This window comes from Strongylocentrotus purpuratus, unplaced genomic scaffold (genome assembly GCF_000002235.5).
Source record: "Strongylocentrotus purpuratus isolate Spur 01 unplaced genomic scaffold, Spur_5.0 spur5_scaffold_16, whole genome shotgun sequence".
Lineage (NCBI taxonomy): Eukaryota > Metazoa > Echinodermata > Echinoidea > Camarodonta > Strongylocentrotidae > Strongylocentrotus > Strongylocentrotus purpuratus.
This window is the reverse complement of record NW_022145601.1, coordinates 4,281,675-4,304,285: the sequence shown is the minus strand read 5'-3', so window position 1 is coordinate 4,304,285 and position 22,611 is coordinate 4,281,675. Positions and strand designations below refer to the sequence as shown.

The window sequence follows — 22,611 nt, the reverse complement described above, 5'->3', positions numbered from 1 at the left end:
GCCACTGCATATTACAAGCTGTTTCTTAGGGTTTAGAAAGATATAACATTGTGATGACTACATTAGATGCCAGAAAACTTCATTTGATTGTATGCAATGCTGGAACCAGCACAGATTCATCTCATTAATGACCATTTGTTTGCTATTGTATCAAAACTGTGAAGACCCTGGGATGTATATCTCTTGGCATGTTATGCACACTGTGGTCACCCATTGAGAAGATGTTTCAAGATGCTGGACTAAGGGACCTATGTGTAGAGTCAGGTGTCATCGCTATAAGCTCCGTAGCTGGAGTGATGGAATTCTGCAAGTACAACCGTGCAGTCAAGTTGTTGTACGAGGCATTTATGCGACAGGCATAAGGAAAGGTTTACTACCCTGTCTAGAAACTAACCACACTAACGACCAGGTTCACCTGGATGAAAGCCTCAAGAGTCGTGAACAGCCTATCTGAAGATGTTGCGTAAGTGAGATGATTGAGAATCAGTCCTTTGAGCCCATCTTCAAGCTGTTTGATGTCTACCTTGATTACCCGATACAGGAGAATCGGACCCTCTCGGCCTTTTGGATGTCATAATTATGTGGACATCGTCGAGGTTATGGTAGGTCTGGTTTGGGCATTTAGAGAGGGTGTCTGGGTTTTGATACAATAGCAAACAAATTAATGAGATGGATGATCTGTGCTGGTTCCAGCATTGCATACAATCAAATGAAGTTTTCTGGCATCTAATGTAGTCATCACAATGTTATATCTTTCTAAACCCTAAGAAACAGCTTGTAATATGCAGTGGCAGAATACTTTCATGGTCATTTTGCTCTGATTTTATGCAAATGTATGAAAAATAGCGGTGATGTCCTATGTTAATGTTCAAAATAATGCTTTAGCTGTGTTCCCTGTGCCTGAAAACCTGGGTATAGACATCAAAATGAACTTTCAACACCTCTCCTATCCCAAGATATAGCCAAAATATGGCATATCGTACCCTACAGGGCATCTTGTTAACTCTAATTCATGTTGCCATGGTAACAATGGGAAGGCACTATATAACATATTCTTGGCTTATATGATAGATTAGTCATATAGTTTTTCAATAATTTGGTAAGGAGACTTTAACTTGTCTTGAATCAGCATATTGTGTAATATAATACTGAAATTACTCCAAAATCCTTGATTTTGGGCTATTCTGGGGTCGTTACCATGGCAACCGTTATAAATGGTAATGTAATTTGCATTTCATTACTTTCCTTTATGGTGAGGTATTCTAAACTGTACATTTTTACGCATTCAAGAGTGTTTTTATAATTTGTAAATGACTTTAACTGTTTCTTTGAATAATACCGGTTTGATTGTTGTGTTGCCATGGAAACTGCTGATTATACGACTAAGCTGTCCATTCGGAAATGCTATCATAACTTTTTACACGTATATATGCCCAACAAACAAAAAAAAAGTACAAAGGTTTTGCCACCTCTGGTGGTACCAATATCTGCCATGGTCTGGCCCATGGACTAATACATGCACTGCGCGCGCGCGCGGTAGACCGGGCGGCGAATTTTTTTTCCGTACTCGAGAGAGCAAAAATCCCATGTGCGCATGCGCGTGGACTTATGATTTCTCTGCTACTTCCCATACGAAATGTACATGTATTCGCATGTACTGTGCACGATTCGCGTTCTACGAGTAAACGATGGCATAGTAGTCTTCAAACACAGACTCTGATTTGCCAGTTTGACAAATCAATATGCGTATGTGTCGCGATGTGCTTATTCAAGTCTGTGTAGTTGTATGATTCAGACCCAGTAGTGCATATGGAAATACATTGCAACTTGTATAGAATGGTATAGTAGTCTGCAAGCACAGACGCTAATCTGACAGTTTGACAACATACTAGTAGTATGCCACTCTATAAGTTGAGGTGCATTTCCAATACACGCACCAGTAGGGTCTGAATCATAAAACTACTCAGACTTGAATAACACTATTTTGTCAAACTGTCAGATTAGCGTCTGTGCTTGCAGACTACTATGCCACTCTGCAAGTTGAGATGCCTTTCCAATACACGCACCAGTAGGGTCTGAATCATAAAACTACACATATTTGAATATAAAGCACTACTCAAGACACTATGTTGTCAAACTGTCCGATTAGCGTCTGTGCTTGCAGACTACTATACCATGCTATTCAATTTGGGATGCATTTCTGTAAGCACTAAAATGTCTGAATCATACAACTACTCAGACTTGAATACTAACTATTGCTACGCACGATATATGCGTAATTGTTTTGTCAAACTGGCAAATCAGAGTCTGTGTTTGAAGACTACTATGCCATCGTTTACTCGTAGAACGCGAATCGTGCACAGTAGATGCGAATACATGTACATTTCGTATGGGAAGTAGCAGAGAAATCACAAGTCCACGCGCATGCGCACATGGGGTATTTGCCCTCTCGAGTACGGAAAAAAAATTCGCGACCGGGCGAGTGAAACAAAATGGCGTCTATGCGCAAGTTGTCGCTACTCTCTATATATAGGTACTCTACATGTTTTACTGTTAGAGCGCCAGCTAACGTCTACTTTCCTACCAGCACACCGATTGGATCAGGTGACCAAAACATTGCGATCATCAGGCTTGGCAAGATTTTGTTGTGTCGCCAAAATTCAATGGCATCGTTGGTTCTTGTTGACATAATCTTTGGACTTTGATACTGAATTTATGGGGTCATAGTTCTTCTCATGTATATCGGAGATAATAATACACCGTTATGACAGCCACAAGTTCTAAAACAGTATCATACGGCGGACTAGACGAAGGATCACACAACAACATGACGTTTACCGGTGTCGAGATGCCTAACGGAGGCCGGGCCCCTGCTGGAGCCACGAGTGGGGCGTCAGGAGACGAGGGAACTCCGTTGCTTCGATACGAGTTGGACAGGAGTATTTCAACAAGCCCTCATAATAGTGCCCGAAATTTGTCCACCTTATTTGGCTGTTTTATGCCATGTGTACTGTCCATATTCAGTGCCATTCTCTTTTTGCGTGTTGGTGAGTTTTCTTTGTCATGTTTTTTCTTTGTCAACTTAAGTTAAAATTAAACATGTTGAACTTGTCGTAGAACTAGATCTAGATCTAGAGGTCTAACTGTTAGATCTTCTTCTTCTTCTTCAGACCTCTAGATCTATACAGAGTATTATCGTACTATACTGGGGGTGTGTGCAGATGGACCACTAAACCGGGGTTTCCCCCTACTCTTATACGAATAGTGCAGTGGGTTCTTAGCGTGCAAAGGTAGCGACTCTTCTTTACACGGGGCCTCAATATAACGTCCTATCCGAGGGACGGAGTGTTTTCCACTTGACACAACCTGCGTCTATGAACAAGGGAAGGGGCACGTTAACACACAACGCAGGCTTCAGTCATCCGCCTGGGTGGGAGTTGAACCCGGGATCTTTACCGACTGAGCCAGCTCGCCAGATCTAGTCATACTCCTACTCCTAGTCTAAATGTCAATGAATTGTATATTTGTAAGTCTTGTCACTTGTGCATGTGTGAAGTTATGTCTCTTTGTGTATTACAAACGTTTAAAATAGAGACTGTATGTATAAAGTTGAAAAGTTTAACTCTATAAGGGTCTATCAAGTATCATCTTTACGTGCTTGTTATTCATGTTCATCCTATTTTTGTAACTGTTTGTTATAAATTTTAATCATTATCTAGACGCAGTAGATCTAGATCTAGCTCTAGACTTGTATTAGAGCGAATTTTCAGTCTCTTTCGTTCGTGAAGCCTCTTGTTTGGGTAGGGTCGACGTCGGCTCTCTCCATGCCCTTTGTACATCAAATTTCATGTTTTTCCTTCTTTCTTCAGTAGGGGCGCTGGTCCGAGAATAAGGATCGTCTTCATAAACGAGGATCGTCTTCTTTAACACTGACGGATGCGTCCTCAAAAATAAGGACCGTCTGCATTTTTGCAGACGTTTCATATTTTTGATCGGCGCATTGGCGATGCAGAAAACGGATTCTGCAATGATTTTCTTGATGCAATTTACATTGACTTTGTACAGAAGACTACACATTATGAGCAATAAATCCTTGGGAAGACGGACAACCTATAAAAGTAGACGGACAACTAGGGTTATTTTCCCCCGGGGAATCCATTTTTGGCATCTCCAGCGGGCCGTTCTGTAACATGAAACCCCCAGAGCGCCGATGAAAAAAAACATCCTCGAAAATGCAGACGACCCTTATTTTTGAGGACACATTTTGTCTTCGTTTATGAGGATATCCTTGTTTATGAGGACGATCCTCATTCTCGGACCAGCGCCCCTACTGTTCTTGTGGTTGAGATAATCTACTCCCCTGAAAGCAAGGTATAGAATGCAAAATGATATTCTACTTCACATGTTATAAAGTCGGATCAAGAAAGAATTGTGAAATTTGATGTACAAGAGGCATGGAGAGTTGTCCACAAATGATGTCATCAAATTAAATATCGCCCTCTAGTGACTAGTCATTTAAAAAAAGCTTTAACTTCCGTATTCCTTGCCCGATTTTGTTCCATTTTTCACTGATTTTATTCAAATATCTTAAACTTTATAATAAAAGTAACTTGGTATGAAGATTTTGGTTCCCTTTAATAGACTACAGACCTTTAAGTACATGTACAGCTGTAACACCCTTTTTAACTGAACTAATATTCTTTGTGATTGGATAGTCTTCCCTTTTTTTAATTGGTTTAAGTCACTCATATCTCTTCTTTTTTTTAAAATCATTTCTGGTGACTTTTTGGTCATTTTGGAGGATTGGATATTCTTCCCTCTTTTAATTGGTTTAAGTCACTCATATCTCCTTTTTTAAAATATCATTTCTGGCAACTTTTTGGTCATTTTGGAGGCCAGTTCTCATACAAAGTTCAGTGTAGTTTGATAATATGTAATTGTTCTTGCTTGACTTTCAATCCAGTGTAACTCAGAAGTCAAACACAAGGTACAAAGATCATTACCATGGTATTTATTGAATACAAAGTCTGCATATCAGATCACATGTGCATGTATGTACAGTAATGTGTATTATGCCTAATCTTACTAAAGATGAAATAATTATACAAAAATAAAGCTTGTTGTTAATCGTACATGTTTATACATTTTCATGTGCACATACATGTAATTCATGAGTCATTGTGTCATGTATGCACATGATCAAGTGACGTTTACACAGTGTACATGTATTGGGTCATGGCCAGTATAATGCTCTTTGAAGAGATCAGGTTTTGTAATTGTTTCCATGAAGTTCCTTTGTGTGCATACATGTACATGACCTCATTAGCTTGAAGTACATGTACGTGAAGGAACTTCATGGAAACAATTACAAAACTTAGTGTTGTCCAAATGGACTTTCAGTTGAGTTGTCAAGGGTGTCACCTTGGTGTAAGGTGACTTAAGGAGATCAATACAAGGACAATGAAACGATTCATCCCAAGCATTTCTAATTTCTATGACAAATAACAAATGTATTTACCTGTCATAGTTTGGTTTCAAGATGATTGAAGATGAAAATTGAGATACCTGTAAGAACATATTTGACTATTTTGAATTGAGATTAGTAATAAATACTGACTTTGTCAGTACAGTATTTTTAAAGAAATCTAATGAACACTAACAGGAAGTCCAGCCTTGAATCAAGTTGACTTCAATAAAAGCAGAAAACAATAAAAATTCAGATCAGGGAATGTGTAAGGAAAATCAAATGTTTATAAATAACAAGATTTTTTTTAATAGATTTCAAAGTCAAACACGAATGTGCTGCCCTTTCATTTATATCGAAAGCAGCTCTTTCCTTTAGTAGTGCTCACTAACAATTTTATATTGGTTGCTAATTTGTGTTTAGACGTTGATTAAATACAATTTAAAATTTAATGGTACCAAATTTGCGATCTACATGTAGTATTAGATTTTTCCTCAAATATTACATTGACCTCTTTTTTATAGGAGCTATATTCTACAAATGTAGTCATATACGGTATGTTAGTGACTCTTGAAAGCATTTTTCTTTGTTTTTTTATCTTAATATTTCTATCGTGTATGAGAATGAAATAAATGTAAATTTCAAAACTTGTATTTTTTTCTTCCTGCAGGTTTTGCCATTGGCCATGCAGGCCTCTTGGAAACAATTGGCATGTTTACACTGGGGTATTTCATCGTTATGCTCACCGTTCTCTCGCTGTGTGCAATCTCAACCAATGGAGCAGTAGAAGGGGGCGGAGCTTACTGTATCCTTGAAATGCAAAATGATGGGGGGGGGGGGGGAGTAGGCAGGATTCACTGTCATAGTATCTCACCAAAATAAAATTCATGTACAAATTTAGGTGAAACTTTGTTTGTTTGTTGAATCATGTACTCTACCTGTTCTGTAAAAGATATCTTGAAATTCTCGAAGTCGTGACTCACTGTTCAATGTTAACCTGCTCAAGAAAACAAAAAAACTTATCATGGCAAAATCCTTGACGAAATTTCTCAGTTATGATCAGCCGTGCTCTAGGACCAGAGCTCGGTGGCAGTATTGGATTCATATTTTACTTGGCTAATGTCTTCTCTTGTGCTTTCAACTGCAGTGCCTTCACTGAAATTTTGGAAGACAACTTTGGATCGTCAGGTGAGTTTGAAGCAGTGAGAGTGAGACCTTTGTGGTCTTATGTCTTTTAAGGCCCCACTACGTGCGCCCTCTACCATACAGTGCATCCCAGAAAAAAAACCCCAAGAATTATCGATATTTTTATCATAATTTAATCACAATTATAATTGATAAATGACACATATTTGTAAAGCTTAGATCCTCCTCTTTTATTTGATGCAACTCATATGATCCATATATTTCACACAGGAGGGATTAAAAACAATTTGAAGAAAGGGTACCCAAAAAGGCATTATCCGAATTTCCAAAGAGAAAATCACATTTCTAGAAAGTTCAATTTCTGGCCTTTCATATGACACCTCAATCAGGAAAAATGAGCCAGGAATAACAAAGTTCTGTTTGTTTAAAGTAATGCTTGCATTTCCATAAATTGATTTAAAAACGAATTCGTTTTCACTTGCTGCCTGCCATAGCAACAAACAGAGTTGACAAAAGACTTAACTCCGTTTCGTTGACGATCAGCCATGCATCAAGTCTTTCGTCTTCTTTGTGCATGGCTGTTCGTCAACAAAACAGAGTTAAGTCGTTAAGTTCAAGTTCAGAAAATTGAAATAATTTTCATTTCGGCTCCCTCCAGGCTCGATTGTCCGTAATGGCATACCTACGGGAGGGTCTGAAGCGCGTTGGTGGACCTTCCTCTACAGTTCATCGGTCCTCATGTTCTGCTTCCTGGTGTGTCTCATCGGAGCTAAGATGTTTGCTCGCTTCACTGGCATCATCTTCCTCACCGTCCTCGCGGCCATCGTCACCATCATCGTCAACGCTTTCATCCAGGGACCATTGGTGGTGGAGTTACCTGTGGACAATGTGCTTATACCCCACAACTCAACGGCCAACTATACAGGACTTAGTCTTCAAACTCTAGAGGACAATCTTTTTTGTAAGTTTTTCAAACTTCCTTTTTAGTCTCCAATTTCTTCATTCCAAAATGGTAAGATTATGATTGTTTCATGTTACTTTTGTGGTTTTATGATTGAAAAGAATGAATTGAATTGAAATTTTTAGACCAAGTCCTTTCCTCAAACACTTCAGTATTTCTTCCCAATTTCAAAATATACTTAAATATCTATCCAAGATTCATCTGATTTACTCTGATGAGGGCAAGATGAAAAGCTTAAGTATGTCCGTTTCCATTCCTATTTTTTCGATTTTGTAGTTACCAATCATCTCTTTATACTAGAACGATGTACATGTAGTCACTGGAGGGGCGTCTTTTTTTTTTACCCAACCCTCTGTACAAAGTCCATGACTACTACCGGTACATATTTGTACCATTTTTATGACTTCTTACTTTCAACCTTGAACCTTCATTCATTTAGAGGTGTGGTGATCAATTAAATATGTCGCCGAGCTGTAGATCACATGTTTCATGGTTTGAGTCCCGCTGTGACCCTACCGTAAATCTCCGTGTATAAGACGCACTTTTTTGCCGCCGAAAAAAATTGAAAGTCGGGGGTGAGCCTTATACACAGGTACAGATTTTTTTTTTTAAATTTTTTATAAAAAGTTTTTAGGTTTCGATTTATGGCGCTATGCCTGGCAATGTCTCCAGCTCAGTAATCAGTGTGTTAACTCACCACTCGGAAACTACAACAACACTAAAAAATTTCTGTCCTCTTGGTTTAAAAGTAATCTTTCTAATAGATCTCAAATATGTAGTTTATAGTAATAATTCCTCATTTTTTTTATATAACAAATGGTGTACCACAAGGTTCTATCCTAGGACCTAGGTACTCTATTGTTTTTAATTTACATTAATGATCATACACATTCTTCTAAAAACAACATTGTTACTATTATTTGTGACAAGTTTACAAGCACAAATCAGAGCCTTTGACTGCACCTCGATGTTAAATGAAGGTCCTTCCCCGCATGGGTTTTCGGCAACAAAACAACATATACACAGGTGCGCCTTATACACAGGTGCGCCTTATACACAGAGATTTACGGTATTATCCTTTTGCAAGACATTAATTTGCTGCTTGTAAAAAATGGCGTCTGGCTGGAATACTCTCCAGGGAGCAGGATGTGTGCACTATCATATGTGGATTATGATTTCTTCCTGTCTCCTCTCCTCCTTTTGTAAGGCCGGTATCATTTCAAGCTCTGCTTAGATATCGGTCTTCTGCATTCTCCCCCTTTTCTTTCTTTTCAAATACGATTAATTGTACTATTGATTATTTATATTTATTTATTTGTGAATTACTACTTGTATTACTTATCATTATATTGCTAAAATGTATTCATTGTTATTTTTTTTTTTATTGTTTATGGAAAATGCAGAAATAAAACTTGAAACTGAAAACTGAACTGATATGTGGATTAGCAATTTAATCCAATGAATGGATTAATAATAATGACAATGTAAAGCACTTGCTAACATAATATTAAGCGTCATGCAAATGTGACTATTATAAAAGTATTATTCTTATCATTAATATATTTAAAACTGTGAAAATTGGGTCATCAGTCATGATGTAAATGGACATTTTAAAGGAAAGAACAAACCTACATGTAATGTATGACCTTGTCATTTGTATAACCTTTCAACAAACGAATGACAGTAACAAAAGATGTTTTGATCTAGATCAGTGGCCAGTGTATAGGTAAGCGTATAAATATTTACATATTCAGGTGGGCTGTATCTAATACAGACCACCTTATAATTTTGTTAAAATTGCCTTTATTATTATTTATTATTTATTTTATTTTTTTATATTTTGAACCACTTTTTTGTTAGGAAGATAACTTGACAATGGCTCAATCAAATAACTTGAAATTTGGAAGACATACATGTATGTATAGGCATATGAACAAAGCAAGGTAAGGATTTTAACCTTGACCTTGACTGATGACGTCATCTAGGCGCCATTTTGTGAAATTTTCTGAAAATAAACTCTTGATCATATCTTCATAACCAAAGGTTATTTCTCTTTCATATTTATCATGATCAAGGTCAATATCAGTCCATGCGCGTACGTCCGCGCGTCAGTGCGCGCGCAATTTTTTTAAATGCTCAAAATCGTCTCAAATTTATTTTGCATACGTTTCAGGTCATTTTAAGCATTTTATAAAAAATCGCGCGTACGAGCATGCGCGCGCGTTTTCGCGCGTAACACCATTAAAAAACATAGAATCGCCATTTTTTTTCTTTCATGATATTTCTCATATTTTTTCAAGGAATTTGATACCATGTTTATCTCTTTATGACCATTATTAACAAGATGAGCGTAAATTCAAGATAAATGTCAGTGCGCGCGAGCTCTTTTAATACATAGCATATATGGGCAAAAACATGCCTATACAAAATCGTTTATAGCTCTTTGGAATGCACCGGGATCCTCAATTTTTTTCTTATTTAGATAGAGTATGAGTCGGAGATATGATTCCATGTCTCATTTGGCCATTAAGTGTATCGTGACATCATCACAATGGCCTTGGAACTCAAAATACGAATTTGCATATTATGACGTCAGCATATTTATGTAAAATTGATTGTATCTCTGTAAATATTGATCAATTTTCTTCAAAATTTCGATATGTTGTAGCTAAGACAATTCTCTACAAGCGCAGTAATAACCAATTTTCATTTTGATGACGTCATCATAGTGAAAATTTTGATTAAAGGCCTCATGTCAAAAACTTCATAATTTGCGTGTTATGCCTATAGAAGGTGAATTTAGTTCACGTTATGAATCTACATGATATTGTCTTTTAAGAATTTGTAAGCAGTATGTCGCTTATTTTTGCTCTATTTTGTCTCAAATTTTAGTTGACCAGCCCACCTATACTTGTTCCAAACAAGTATTATATGTCTAGTTATATAATGATGTTGTTTAACGAATCCATGTACGTGTTGTTTAATACTATTTTACTGTATTATTGTTTTTCAACTTTTTAGCCAATTATACGGAGGATTACACCACCAGGGACCAACAGAGCTTCTTAATAGTCTTTGCCATCGTCTTCAACGGTATCACAGGCATTATGGCAGGGGCTAACATGTCTGGTAAGCAAAATAAACATTACATTAGTTTCATTTACTCTACATTGCAAAATAAAACAATTGAAAAGACCATTTAAAAAAAAAAAAAACTATTTACACTACTGGAAAAACCTATTAAAATACTGTTGCTGGCTATAATCTTTTTGTTTGCGTGTTTTTTGTGGGGGGGGGGGATGAGTTACTTGCAAAATTAAGCAAATTGTAAAACCGTTATTTTTTTAACTACCAGTTACAAATGTACATTACTGGAAAAACCTATTAAAATACTGTTGCTGGCTATAATCTTTTTTTTTAATTGTTTGTTTGTTTGTCTTCTTTTTTTGGTTGGGGGGGGGGGGGGTGAGTCATTGCAAAATTAAGCAAATTAGAAAACCATTGTTTTTTAACTACCATTTACTCTACCGGAAAAACCCATTTTAAAACTGTTGCTGGTTATAATCTGGTGTTTTTTTTGTTCCTTTTGTGTGAGTTGTGCGCATGTCCCACTTGTTGCTGCTCTGCATGCATTAGCACAGGAGCAAGGAGAGTCACATGATCAAATCGATTGACCTTATTTTGAGAGTGAGAACTTACACTGCAAAAATCAGTGGAGTTCCTGCTGGCATAGCAGAAAAGGATTTGGGTTTTCATCATATTTATGGATAGTTACCGAACATTTCCCGATGAAACAACAGAACGTAAGATAAACCAATGGTTTTGGGTTGCAGAGTGTTCTGTTGATCTAGCTAAGATCAAGAATGAGATGTTTGTGTAATCTTTTATTTTGGTCATACTTCTTATAATGTTCACCAATAGAATGTGGGTAAATTGTTATAATTGTTTTTTAAATACAAGCAAACATATTGGTTCACAATAGTACACAATTTTTCTTGTGACTTGGTCATCAGAAGACCGAAAGTGTTGTATTTATGCAGTCATGTTGTTTCCAGGAAATGTTGTTAAGTGTATCACATGAGCACTCTTTTTTTCCTTGCTAACTTACATGTAGGTTCTGCCAACTACATGTACATGTGTACATTTACCTTTACTAATAAATATGTACAGTGTATGTCTGACAATATAAATAGCCTACATTGTACTTTGTCACATGTAAGATATATACTGTAACTTGCTATAATGCATAAGTTTCATTCTTGATATATATGTATATAATTATGAAAAATGTACCTTTAAAGATGTAGTATGGATTCCTCCAATGAGAAGTATTTAAAGCAGTATTTTATCAATTCTATTGATGAATTTGAATGAATGAATCTCCCAGTCAAAGACTACTTGATAAGAGGGAAAGATTTGAAAGAATTTAAACATACACACAGCTTTAAGGCCCTTGCTCCATGCTAGCTTTTATGTAAGGGAATCTTTTATAGAATTCCCCCAAACAAGATCACTTCAGGAGAGATGTTTAGATGTATAGTGGATAAATCACTGGAATTGAATAGTAAGGTATAGGGTTTAAATTCCCGCCAGAGCTATTAATCCATGATTGTAAAGAAATAAAATTAATTGACTGCATGACCTAGTGCCTTATAAGTGCAGTAATCTTAAAACAAAGGTTTTACTTTCACAATGACAATGTGTGCTCTTAGGAATGATGAATTAGATATTGAGCATGATGGCACGATATATATGTAAATCCACTCATAGCCCCTTCAGACTCAAGCATATTTACACAAAACGTGTTCAAAGAAACGTTGTATAAAGAAACGTTGTATAAGGAATCATTGAATAGTAAAAGGAGCGTACAGGCTAGAGAAGAACATTGTATATATAAAGAAACTAGTTTTGATGCGATCACTGGACATGGCAGTCGGCCAACTATCAGTGCATGCTCTAGCTGCAAAAGGCCCCGCACAGTATTACTTTCGGACTAGAACAGGATGCTGATTCCTTACTGACATTTTGTTTGAAATGATGCTCCTGAAAAAACAGGCATTTTGGTATACGATATTGTATTAGACAATGTTTCTTATATGACATTTAAACCAGGAAAAAGTGATTACTTTTCAATTTTCATATACATGTAGCTCTAGCTATAGAGTGAATTCTAATAGTCAGAAGTCAGAATACAGGGTTACTGCCGTAACTTCATGTACAAAACTAACAGCACATATTGCCATCAGACTATGGTCCGATTTTGGAGGAATTTGTAATTAGCATTTGATACAAACATTTAAACATGTAAAATCTTACTGACCAAGGATCTGAATGATTAAGAAAATCGAAAAAGAATCAGTTTTTCCTCTTCAGGTTAGCAGCAATTATTGGTATATTCCATTCTTTCTTACATGAAGGTTGGCAAAATAAAGACTTTTATAAGATGATGACGTGGATCCTAATCAAATGATTGGTTGAAAGTGTTCACGTGACCATGCATTTATTTTGCCTAAAATTTGTGCGTAATTTGGATAATGAGCGGTCATTAAATAAATCATGTTATAAAACATCATTTCATAAAAAAAAATAAATAATAATAATCTTTTAAAACAAATAATACTCATCACTTTGTTCGGGCATAGTAAGAATTACCCAAACAAGGTATCTTTGGAACAGTCTAACACGCCCTAGGCAGTAGCTGAGGGTGTTTCGACTGTGTATTATTTTTATAATATTACATGAACCAGTGTGAATAAAAAAAAATAGAAGAAAAAAATCAACATGAAATTGCCAATTTGTATACAAAAATACTGATCATAAATTTCACTCTGCATTTAATGATTACTTCGCTCTTATTTATGAATAGCACAGCATACTACAAAAGAAATGCCTCAATCTTTTCAGGGATTTTTGCAATTTCTGCTCATGAACAATTTGTAATTCAGAACAAAGTGGATCAAAAGGTTTAAAAAAATGTCTGTAAAACTAAACCTTCAAATAACATTTAATCTCATTTCTTGCTTGACTTTCTAGGTGAGCTTCGTAACCCTGGTCGAGCGATTCCCCTTGGAACCCTAGGAGGATGTTTGTTTACGGCAGTCATCTACATCATTGTCTTTCTTCTAGTAAGTGCGACATGTACCAGGTTAGTTCTCCATGGATAGGTGTGTGTGATAAGTGCATTGACTTATATATGATGCGGCTAAACCGTGGCAGTTACTTTTATGATGATGTTTCAAACACTCGTCCATTTTTGGTCTCTAACATCAGTGAATATGGGCATGATTCTTGTTATGCGCAGTTGGCATTCATTTACTTTTTTTTTAAATGTATAACTAATACTTATCCAATACATAACTATTACGGCACATAAGGAATACATATACAAAACTAATACGGTACATAACTAATACATAACGAGAATATAATTAATACATAATTAATTCATAATTAATTCATACTATTCATCAATAGTGATCTGTCAGTATGACAGGTTCAGTCACCCAAACTACATGAAACATAACTAATACATATAAATGTAGCTAATACATAACTAATACATAACGAATACATGACTAACTAATACACTACACAACTAAATACAACCATTTGAGTCTCTATTAAGTTACTACTATTTAGTATACAAGCTATACAATGCTCTAGTAATTAACAGTCAACCATGTTGTGCACTGAACAGTACAACCATTATGAATTATATCATCAATTTTTCAGGAAGGAAGTAAGAGTAATAATTATTTCCTTGAATTTCCTTCTGCAGAGGATATAAAATCTTAAGGTTATTAATGTATTAACAGCCTTTGACTTTAAAGGAAGTTGTGATGGTCAAAAAGGCAGGGCTGTGTTTCATGAAACCATTGAAGTACAAGTTTGCAGACAGCCCTTTGTTGTTGTTGTTGTTATTTGTTGTAATGGCAATCAGTCAAGAACTGACTATAAACGCCAACGCCTTTTTTTTAAATATTAATTTCCTTCTTTCTCTTTTTTCTCTCTTTTTTAAATATAGAATGTGGATAACAGTATTAAAAATTCGTCGCTGTTTTCACGAAGTGACGGTAGTGAAAAAAAATTGCATTCACTTTGCGTTACGATTTTCCTCACTACCGTCACTTCGTGAAAACAAAGACGAATTATAGGCTTCTATCTCTTTTTCTCCCTTTTCCAATTCTATGTTCTTAGTTTTGATATCCCCAAAACAAGGAAATAAAATGATTTTAAAAACCCAACAAAACATAGCTTTTTGTATCCTGAAATGCATGTACGGTATTACATTTTATTCCTTATTGGTGAACTTTGACCTGCATGTATAATGGTTTCACGACAAGATGCACAGGTGCTTTATTTCAAAAAATTTCATGCAATTATCTATATTTCCTTGTTTGAAATAATGAAAGGTTAGGTTGATTTTTCATCAAATTTGTTCCTGTAAGATTATACAGGCGTGAAATGTCATATGTACTGTTTGCCAACTTCCTCATATCACATTGAATGTTCAATTTATGTTTAGGAATCCCCTTGTAACTTTGTGCCAGTAGCAATAGTAGTAATAATGACTATGATGATTGTACGACTACTACTACTACCACTACTACTACCACTACTAATGATAATGATAATAATAACAAAAATAATGATGAAAATTATATTATTAATAACAATAATGATGATAGGAATGATAACAATAATATAATTAATAACAATAACATTATTGATACAATAATGATGATAATATTGATGATTATGATAATGATATTATTATTCTTTGTTTTTAATAACAGGGACCTATTGAAGAATGATTATAACTTCCTGCAGCATGTGAATAAGGTGGGTCCTCTGATCGCTGTAGGGGTCATAGCAGCGACCCTCTCTACCTCTCTTAGTACACTCATCGGTGGATCAAGGGTGCTAGTAGCTCTCGCTAAGGATAGAGTGTTTGGTGAGTATTAGTAAGATTTAGGACCTGTAATTATTTTGATATTAGTTTTTGATTTAAGAAAAATACCCCCCCCTCCAAAAAAAAAAAAAAAAAAAAAAAAAAAAATTAAACCTATCGCTTTTAAGAATGCAAGGCTGTGTCAAAAATACTGAATTACAATTAGAACTTGAATATAGGTACATAAAAAAAGTATTAGTAAGATTTATGCTAGTGTAAAACATCCTGTGTGCTGTTATTAAGCATGGGTGCTCCATATAATGAAAAAAAAAGCAAATTACACCCTTATAATAATAATTTCAGTTGATAAGAGTTCATAGAGTAATCAATATGTTGTTGCATACTTTCAACCTGCAAAAATGCTCTACATGTTGTCCTCCTAAAATACTCCTCTGGAATCCTTGAAGACCATATTCACTCAGTTTGGACCGGCGATAAACAAACTCCTGTTGAGAAGCTTGAGTATACAGGAGGGAAAAGTGGGGAGGAGGAGTTTGGTGATCTTGGGAACAATTTCTCAACCTCCTTAAAGATACTAAGTCTCTTTTGCAGCCAACATCAAATTATGTAGTACTTTGCAGGAATTATGAATATGGCATGTATGTCCTATCTGCCTGACATTTTCTACAAAAATAACCCACTACTTGTAATGGTCAAATTTAAACTGATTAAATATTTGTGCAGCACAAAACACATGACCATTCAGTAAAAGGGTCTGAAAATCAGACTTTTACTTTAGGTGATTACAATCATTAAGTCGATTCAATAACTAATGGTCGTGTTTTTCCCACTTACCGGTAAAGCCATTTTCAAGCCCTTTCGTTTTGAGAAGTTCTAAATTAGTATTGTCTTTCAAATACTGTTGGAATTTAACCTTTTCATTTTTTTTGGCCTGCAAATGGGACATAGTGCCTTTGAAGAAATGTGCCTCATTTTTGTCACTTCTTGTGAATTGCTCCATTCATGGTCTAATAAAAATTATATTCTATTCATTTCTATGCTGTAGGATCTGTGACGAACCCCATAGCTCGAGGGGTAACTAAAGGAGGCAATCCCATAGCAGCTCTCTTGGTCTGTTGGTTTATGGTACAGGTGCGTGTCATATTAAAGTATTCTTAGAGTTAAAGATGAATTTTGAGAGAAGTACGCTAAATGTATTTTTTTTTTTTGGGGGGGGGGGGGTATCTGTACAATTTTATTCTATTACTCCCTCTGTTATTAACCATGATTTTTATTAAAGTGAAAGTGATATTGATACAAAATCAGATTGTTCTGAAACTTGGCACACCCATTAAGCACATCCTGTTTTTCATTCTGACCCAGTAGCAATGCAACATCTTAGGTTGCTCTTATTCCAAAGTTATTGGAGATCAACATGTGACTAGTAGCCAAGGTGAAGATGGTACAAAAATTTAAAATGACAACAAAATCAAGATCAGGTCAACATTGGTCCTAAAAAATGGCCAAAATGTCACTTTTTAGATTAGATTTCAGGAAATGCCAACAAAATAAATTTTGACCACCCTAGCCAATGTTCACATGCATTGAGCTCTAATTGAAAATCAAATCAGTGACTTTATAGTGGTGTTATGGTGTCTGTACCTTTGGTAATCCAAATATTGATATACCTGTATGATATTTTGGGGCCTTTTTTATGAGTAGGTACATTTTCTCTTCCCTACTTGCCCACCATTTATTTGTGAAATATTTTTCGTCTTAACCCTAGCTGTTCACTACATTGTGTGTTGGGGAGTCTAAAATACCTAATTTCACATCCAATTTTGTTCCACTACAGATGGTCCTCTTTATAGGAGAACTGAATGCCATAGGTCCCTTGGTATCTGTGTTCTTCCTCCTCTCCTATGCTTGTGTCAACCTTGCCTGTCTAGCTTTGGAAGTGGCTTCTGCTCCGAACTTCAGGTAATGATCTTATTTTATTTCAGCGAGGAAATACTTGCTTTTAGACAATGGCTGTTCTTCAGCAAGTCCATACTTTGTTATGTAATACATGTATCACAGACTATATAATCCGATCCCTTAACATGACAACATTATAGTGCTCTTGCAATATATATGTACTGCCCCCAAACACAGAGCAGTTTTAACCTTCTGCCATGGCTATGGGACTTGCAAATTTTTACAGGATATTTATACCTCAGTCACCCCACCGAAATGACTCCAAAGCGATTGATTCTTGTCTGTTCGGAGTAATATAAATTAATTATCAATCTGATTTCGGACTCATCCGTGTGACTGAGGTGCCCGTACTTGTATTAGCTACAAAGGACAGAAAATGTAGAGGATAAGTGAGAGAATTTATGTCATTGCATTTGTCCATAAGTTTACAAGTCAATCCAACCATCCACAAAGTCATGGATTAGTTGTAAATTAGAAATAGAACTAGAGTCAAACCTGTGTATAGCGACCACCCAAGGGAAACACAAAAAGTGGTCTTTGTAGATGGGTGGTCCTTGTAGACAGGGTCCTTTAGTACATGCTTCAATGAGAAACCATTTTCAAGGGGAAAAAAAAAATGTGCTTGATGTAGACAGGTGGTCATTATAGCAGGTTTGACTGTAGAACCATGTGCATCTGCCCACTTTTGTTTTTAATTTGATAATTGATGTGTTACGTGACCCTCTGTTTGCTTGTGTATCGTATCCACAGACCTTCATTCAAATACTTCTCATGGCACACGTCCCTACTGGGTATGATCGGGTGTATCATCATGCTCTTCCTCATCGAGCCCCTATGGGCTTTCGTAGCCATCGGTCTCTTCATCTTCCTCCTCGTGGTGGTCATCATCTGGGGACCTCATAACCAGTGGGGTTACGTCGGCCAGGCGCTCATCTTTCATCAGGTGAAACTCCAATGGGAGGAAGAATAGATTCACGCTAGGAAATTTAGCCAAACATTCTTATCTTGGAGAAAGGATTCCGATTTTTTGGCCTTCAAGCTATTGTTTTGAACACTAGATTCCTCTCTTGGTCTGAAATATTCTATATATGTGAAAAGTATACAAAATTCACCGTATTTCTGATTTTGATTTGAGAGATTCCTATATTTGTCTGTGAACGGTTGGCAGGTATGCTTTAAAGCTCGACAGATGCATAGGCGAAATAAAATACAATTTTGTTGTTGTTGTTGTTGAAATACTCCATCATTTTTTGTTTCACCTATCTTGACTTCACTTACAGGCTCATATGACAGGGACAGATATAATGTTGGGTCTCGGTTTGCAATCAGTGTTAGATAGGGTTCAGATATAGCTTTACAATTAAAGGTTGTTACATGTAGAGTGTTGGTTCAAAGGTTGATGCTAGTGGTACGGACCGCTTCCTCTGGTAATGCAATCCAGGTATTTGCGCTTCTTGATGTAAAAGCGGTTTGCACCCATGTTTCTTCAGTTTCATGCTACTACCTCTGGTTCTACCACTGTTGTCCACCTAAAAGAATTAATTTGTTTCAGTCTGTTCTATTCCTCTGGATTCCTCTTGATATCTTGTAGATTTGGATTAGGTAATCATACCTCTGTATACTATAACTTGTATGCTCATCGCTTTCTTACATATGACAGGTACGGAAATACCTTCTCTTACTGGACATCCGCAAGGCTCACGTCAAGTTCTGGCGACCGCAGATACTCCTCCTCGTCTCCAACCCTCGAGCTTCCACCCAGCTCATACGCTTCGTCAACGACATGAAGAAGAGCGGCCTCTATGTGATAGGGCATGTCAAGACAGGGCTCCTGGACGAGTGCCACTATGACCCTGTCCAGCAGGAGTACCCGGCGTGGCTCTATCTGGTGGAATCCCTCAAGGTCAAGGCCTTCGTAGAGCTGACACTGGCTCCTAGTGTACGGGAGGGAGTCATGCATTTGATGCGCATATCTGGATTAGGTGGTGAGTATAATTACTGAGACATTTTTCTTTCTATAAGTAGATCAGGGCCCTGTTTCACAAAACTTGTCATCAGTGACAAATGACAGTCTTTGGTATAAGCTAGTGAAATTCTTGCTTCTGATTGGTTATCAGCAGATTTGTCACTGCTTTTTGTCATTTGTCATTGAAAAAAAAGCTTTGTGAAATGGGCCCCAGGAGAAGTATAATGAATGCTAAACTTCGAGTAACAATAGAATGGTGATTCGGAATGAGTCCTAGAATACAATCTGTCGAGCGAAAGGGAAAAAAATTGTAGGTAATGTAAATGTTTCTAATGTTGCACATGCTTTGATGGTGAGCGTAAGTTATGATTTACCAGATATTCAAGTGATGCTAAAATGGAAAAGAGAATTTTGTATTTTTATGCTGGAAATTAAATCAATATACTTGTAGAACAAGAAGCCCTCATTGCATGTAAACTCGCGGTGATGTAGGATATTATGACATGTTTTTGGAGAAATTGGATATACATGATTTCTCCAATGACTGTAACAATAATGACAGGATAGGAAAATCGTCATGGAGTCATAGTTTTCTTTATATACTGCATATGAAGATACTAGGCCTTTGATTGGTCAAAACTGTAGGCATGAAGATTCACTACTGCCTGCTGGGCAGTATAGCGAAATATATTGACCGGGCATAAACCTCATTGTATGTACAATGCTAGGAGGAAATGATGGCACGTGAAGTTAACAATGGATACACGTGGTGAGACACGCACAATGCTCTTAGACAGGTACATTTCATTTGACTTTACAAATAAATACACTTTAACAGGCATATTTTGTTAGGATATATCTTTTTAAGAATTGACACTTGGGATGCGGTTTATTGTACAGATATTGACTGCTAATTTTTCGGGTCCCGGTTAACCTATAGCTCCTCTGTGATCTTGTGACTGCACTTTGCCCCTCGAATTTGTCTTGGGGCACAGTACAGTTTGATCACCTTGGGCAATAGTTTTGACTTTGCTCCTCAAAGCAGTCAATACTTGTATATCATATTTAATTCTTCTATTCTTTTAATAGGTATGAAACCAAACACAGTAGTAATGGGATTCTACGATGACAGAATACCCGTCAACTCACTCAACCAAGCCAAGGCTGAGAAACCATCCCGCTTCCGCTTCACCACCGACAGTGATGAAGAAGAGATGGGTCAAGTCCTCACCCAGTTACCCAAGATACGAACAGAAGCAGAGACCAAGGCTCTCTCTGCTGATCAGTACGTGTTGATGATCAGCGATGCGGTGCGGCTTCGCAAGAACATCTGTCTGGCGCGTCACTTCTCTTCTCTTGACATGGACGCTCTGCTCAACAGTACCAAGGATTCCTTCATCGATGTCTGGCCGGTCAACTTCCTGAAGCCTGAGCTAGCTGGTTACCTAGACACTGCTTGTATCTTCCTACTTCAACTGGCTTGTGTCCTGCACATGGTGCCTAAGTGGAACCGACACACGCGACTCCGTGTCTTCCTCTGTGTCGACTCCGACTACACGTCCACCAAAAAGAAGAAGGCCAAGCTCAACAAGTTCCTGCTCGATCTGCGCATCAACGCAGAGATCGTCACCGTTCCGTGGAACCATATAACATCGCTCAACACCTACCAGATGAACTCACAGAACGGCGATATCGCCCCAAGCCTCGTCATGTCAGTATCGGAGGAATATCTACTCGCGCTGAATAATATGGTGCGGGACTACACGTCATCCACTTCGGTTGTCTTCTGTTATCTGCCCCTCGCACCTGCGGACCCGCAGTATCACATGACGTACTTACGCCATCTTGATCTCTTGACTCAAGATCTACCACCGACGATGCTTGTACATGGCTTTAGTGAAGTTACATCAACAGTAATGTAAAACTTAACTCTTAAACAAGTACTTTAACAAATTGACAGTTATTGTAAAATTAAGAAAGGTACATGTATATAACCATGTATTTATATAATGTACATGTATTTTGATATCAAAATTCCAAACCTAATATTTGATTTCAATCTGCTTGCTCTTTGTAAGATTTTGTGATCATATGTTTGCAATGCACATAATGTTAAAAAGAAAAATAAGTGCAATAATATGAAATGTAATTTCTAAAACGCAGCATATGCTTGAATAAGTTGTAATAACCAACTTTGTTAGTAATAGCCCAATTTTCCCAATTAGTAGGAATTGTATTAGGGGAGGCTAGCCTGCTTCAAGGCATTGATGAAAGCCTTCATAGTATTCATGTGCCACATTTAGAACTTGACATACAAGTAGTAAGTAATTGTGTCCATGTACATATACTTCATCCTCATAATGGCACCATGATAAGGAAAAATAGCATCTACATTCCATCACAGCAATACATACACATTGTATGGAATAGTATATTGACGTGTGGTTGCATCAAATTGTCCTTTCACTGAGCGGAGCAAATATAGTGAATGTGATTTTATTTGGCCATGTGTATTGTCAAAATGGCAGGCATTGTAATGTATACAGTCACAAATGTCAAATATACACTTCATACATACGGTACACATTTTATTGAATAGTACATTGGTGCGAGATTGCATCAAACTGTCCTTTCAATAAGCAGAGAAAATGAAGTGATTGTGATTTTATTTGTCCACGTGTATTGTCAAAATGGCAGGGATTGTAAGTACCTGTATACATGCACTAATGTCAAATATACACTTTATACATACACATTTTATTGAATAGGTACATTGGTGTGTGGTTGCATCAAACTTTCCTTCCACTGAGCAGAACAATTATACGGTAGTGAATGTTATTTGATTTGAAAACTTGTAGTGACAAAATGGCATTGATTGTAAGTATACAGTCACAAATGTCAAACTTACACTTTATACATACACATTTTATTGAATAGTAATATGAATGTATATGGGACTACACAAATGGTGTCAGGGCTACTAACCTTGATCTCCTTATCTTTCTATGCTCATTACTCAGCCAGTATACATTTTCTACCAAAATTATTTGGCACATGACATTTATTTGTAATCTTGATCATTCAGTGTAAGTTTCGTTTGATTCTGTGAGAATTCATTTTCTTTTTTTTACCAGAACTCCCCTTTATCTAACAGATGATGTGGAAAGCTGTATATTGTGTTAGGATATTCTGGAGCACATCAAGTT

General features: G+C 36.7%; 1 protein-coding gene across 1 annotated transcript; it reads left to right on the top strand.

Annotated features, from left to right (window-relative positions):
- Positions 1-2,600: 2,600 nt before the first annotated feature.
- LOC581229 (solute carrier family 12 member 9) lies at positions 2,601-22,276 on the top strand. Its single transcript, XM_030986563.1, has 12 exons — positions 2,601-3,047; positions 6,135-6,269; positions 6,518-6,652; positions 7,269-7,571; positions 10,593-10,700; positions 13,605-13,716; positions 15,368-15,525; positions 16,529-16,614; positions 17,318-17,442; positions 18,190-18,382; positions 19,100-19,424; positions 20,495-22,276. Exons 1-12 carry the CDS (start codon positions 2,765-2,767, stop codon positions 21,325-21,327), a joined length of 2,796 nt encoding a protein of 931 aa, XP_030842423.1. The 5' UTR covers positions 2,601-2,764; the 3' UTR covers positions 21,328-22,276.
- Positions 22,277-22,611: the final 335 nt, after the last annotated feature.

Bases quoted from the DNA above. Each gene is read 5' to 3' on its own strand.
- LOC581229 (XM_030986563.1), top strand. From the start codon at position 2,765: ATGACAGCCACAAGTTCTAAAACAGTATCATACGGCGGACTAGACGAA. The intron at 13,717-15,367 runs GTTAGTTCTCCA...TTTTAATAACAG, and splicing joins GTAAGTGCGACATGTACCAG to GGACCTATTGAAGAATGATT. The intron at 17,443-18,189 runs GTAATGATCTTA...TCGTATCCACAG, and splicing joins GCTTCTGCTCCGAACTTCAG to ACCTTCATTCAAATACTTCT.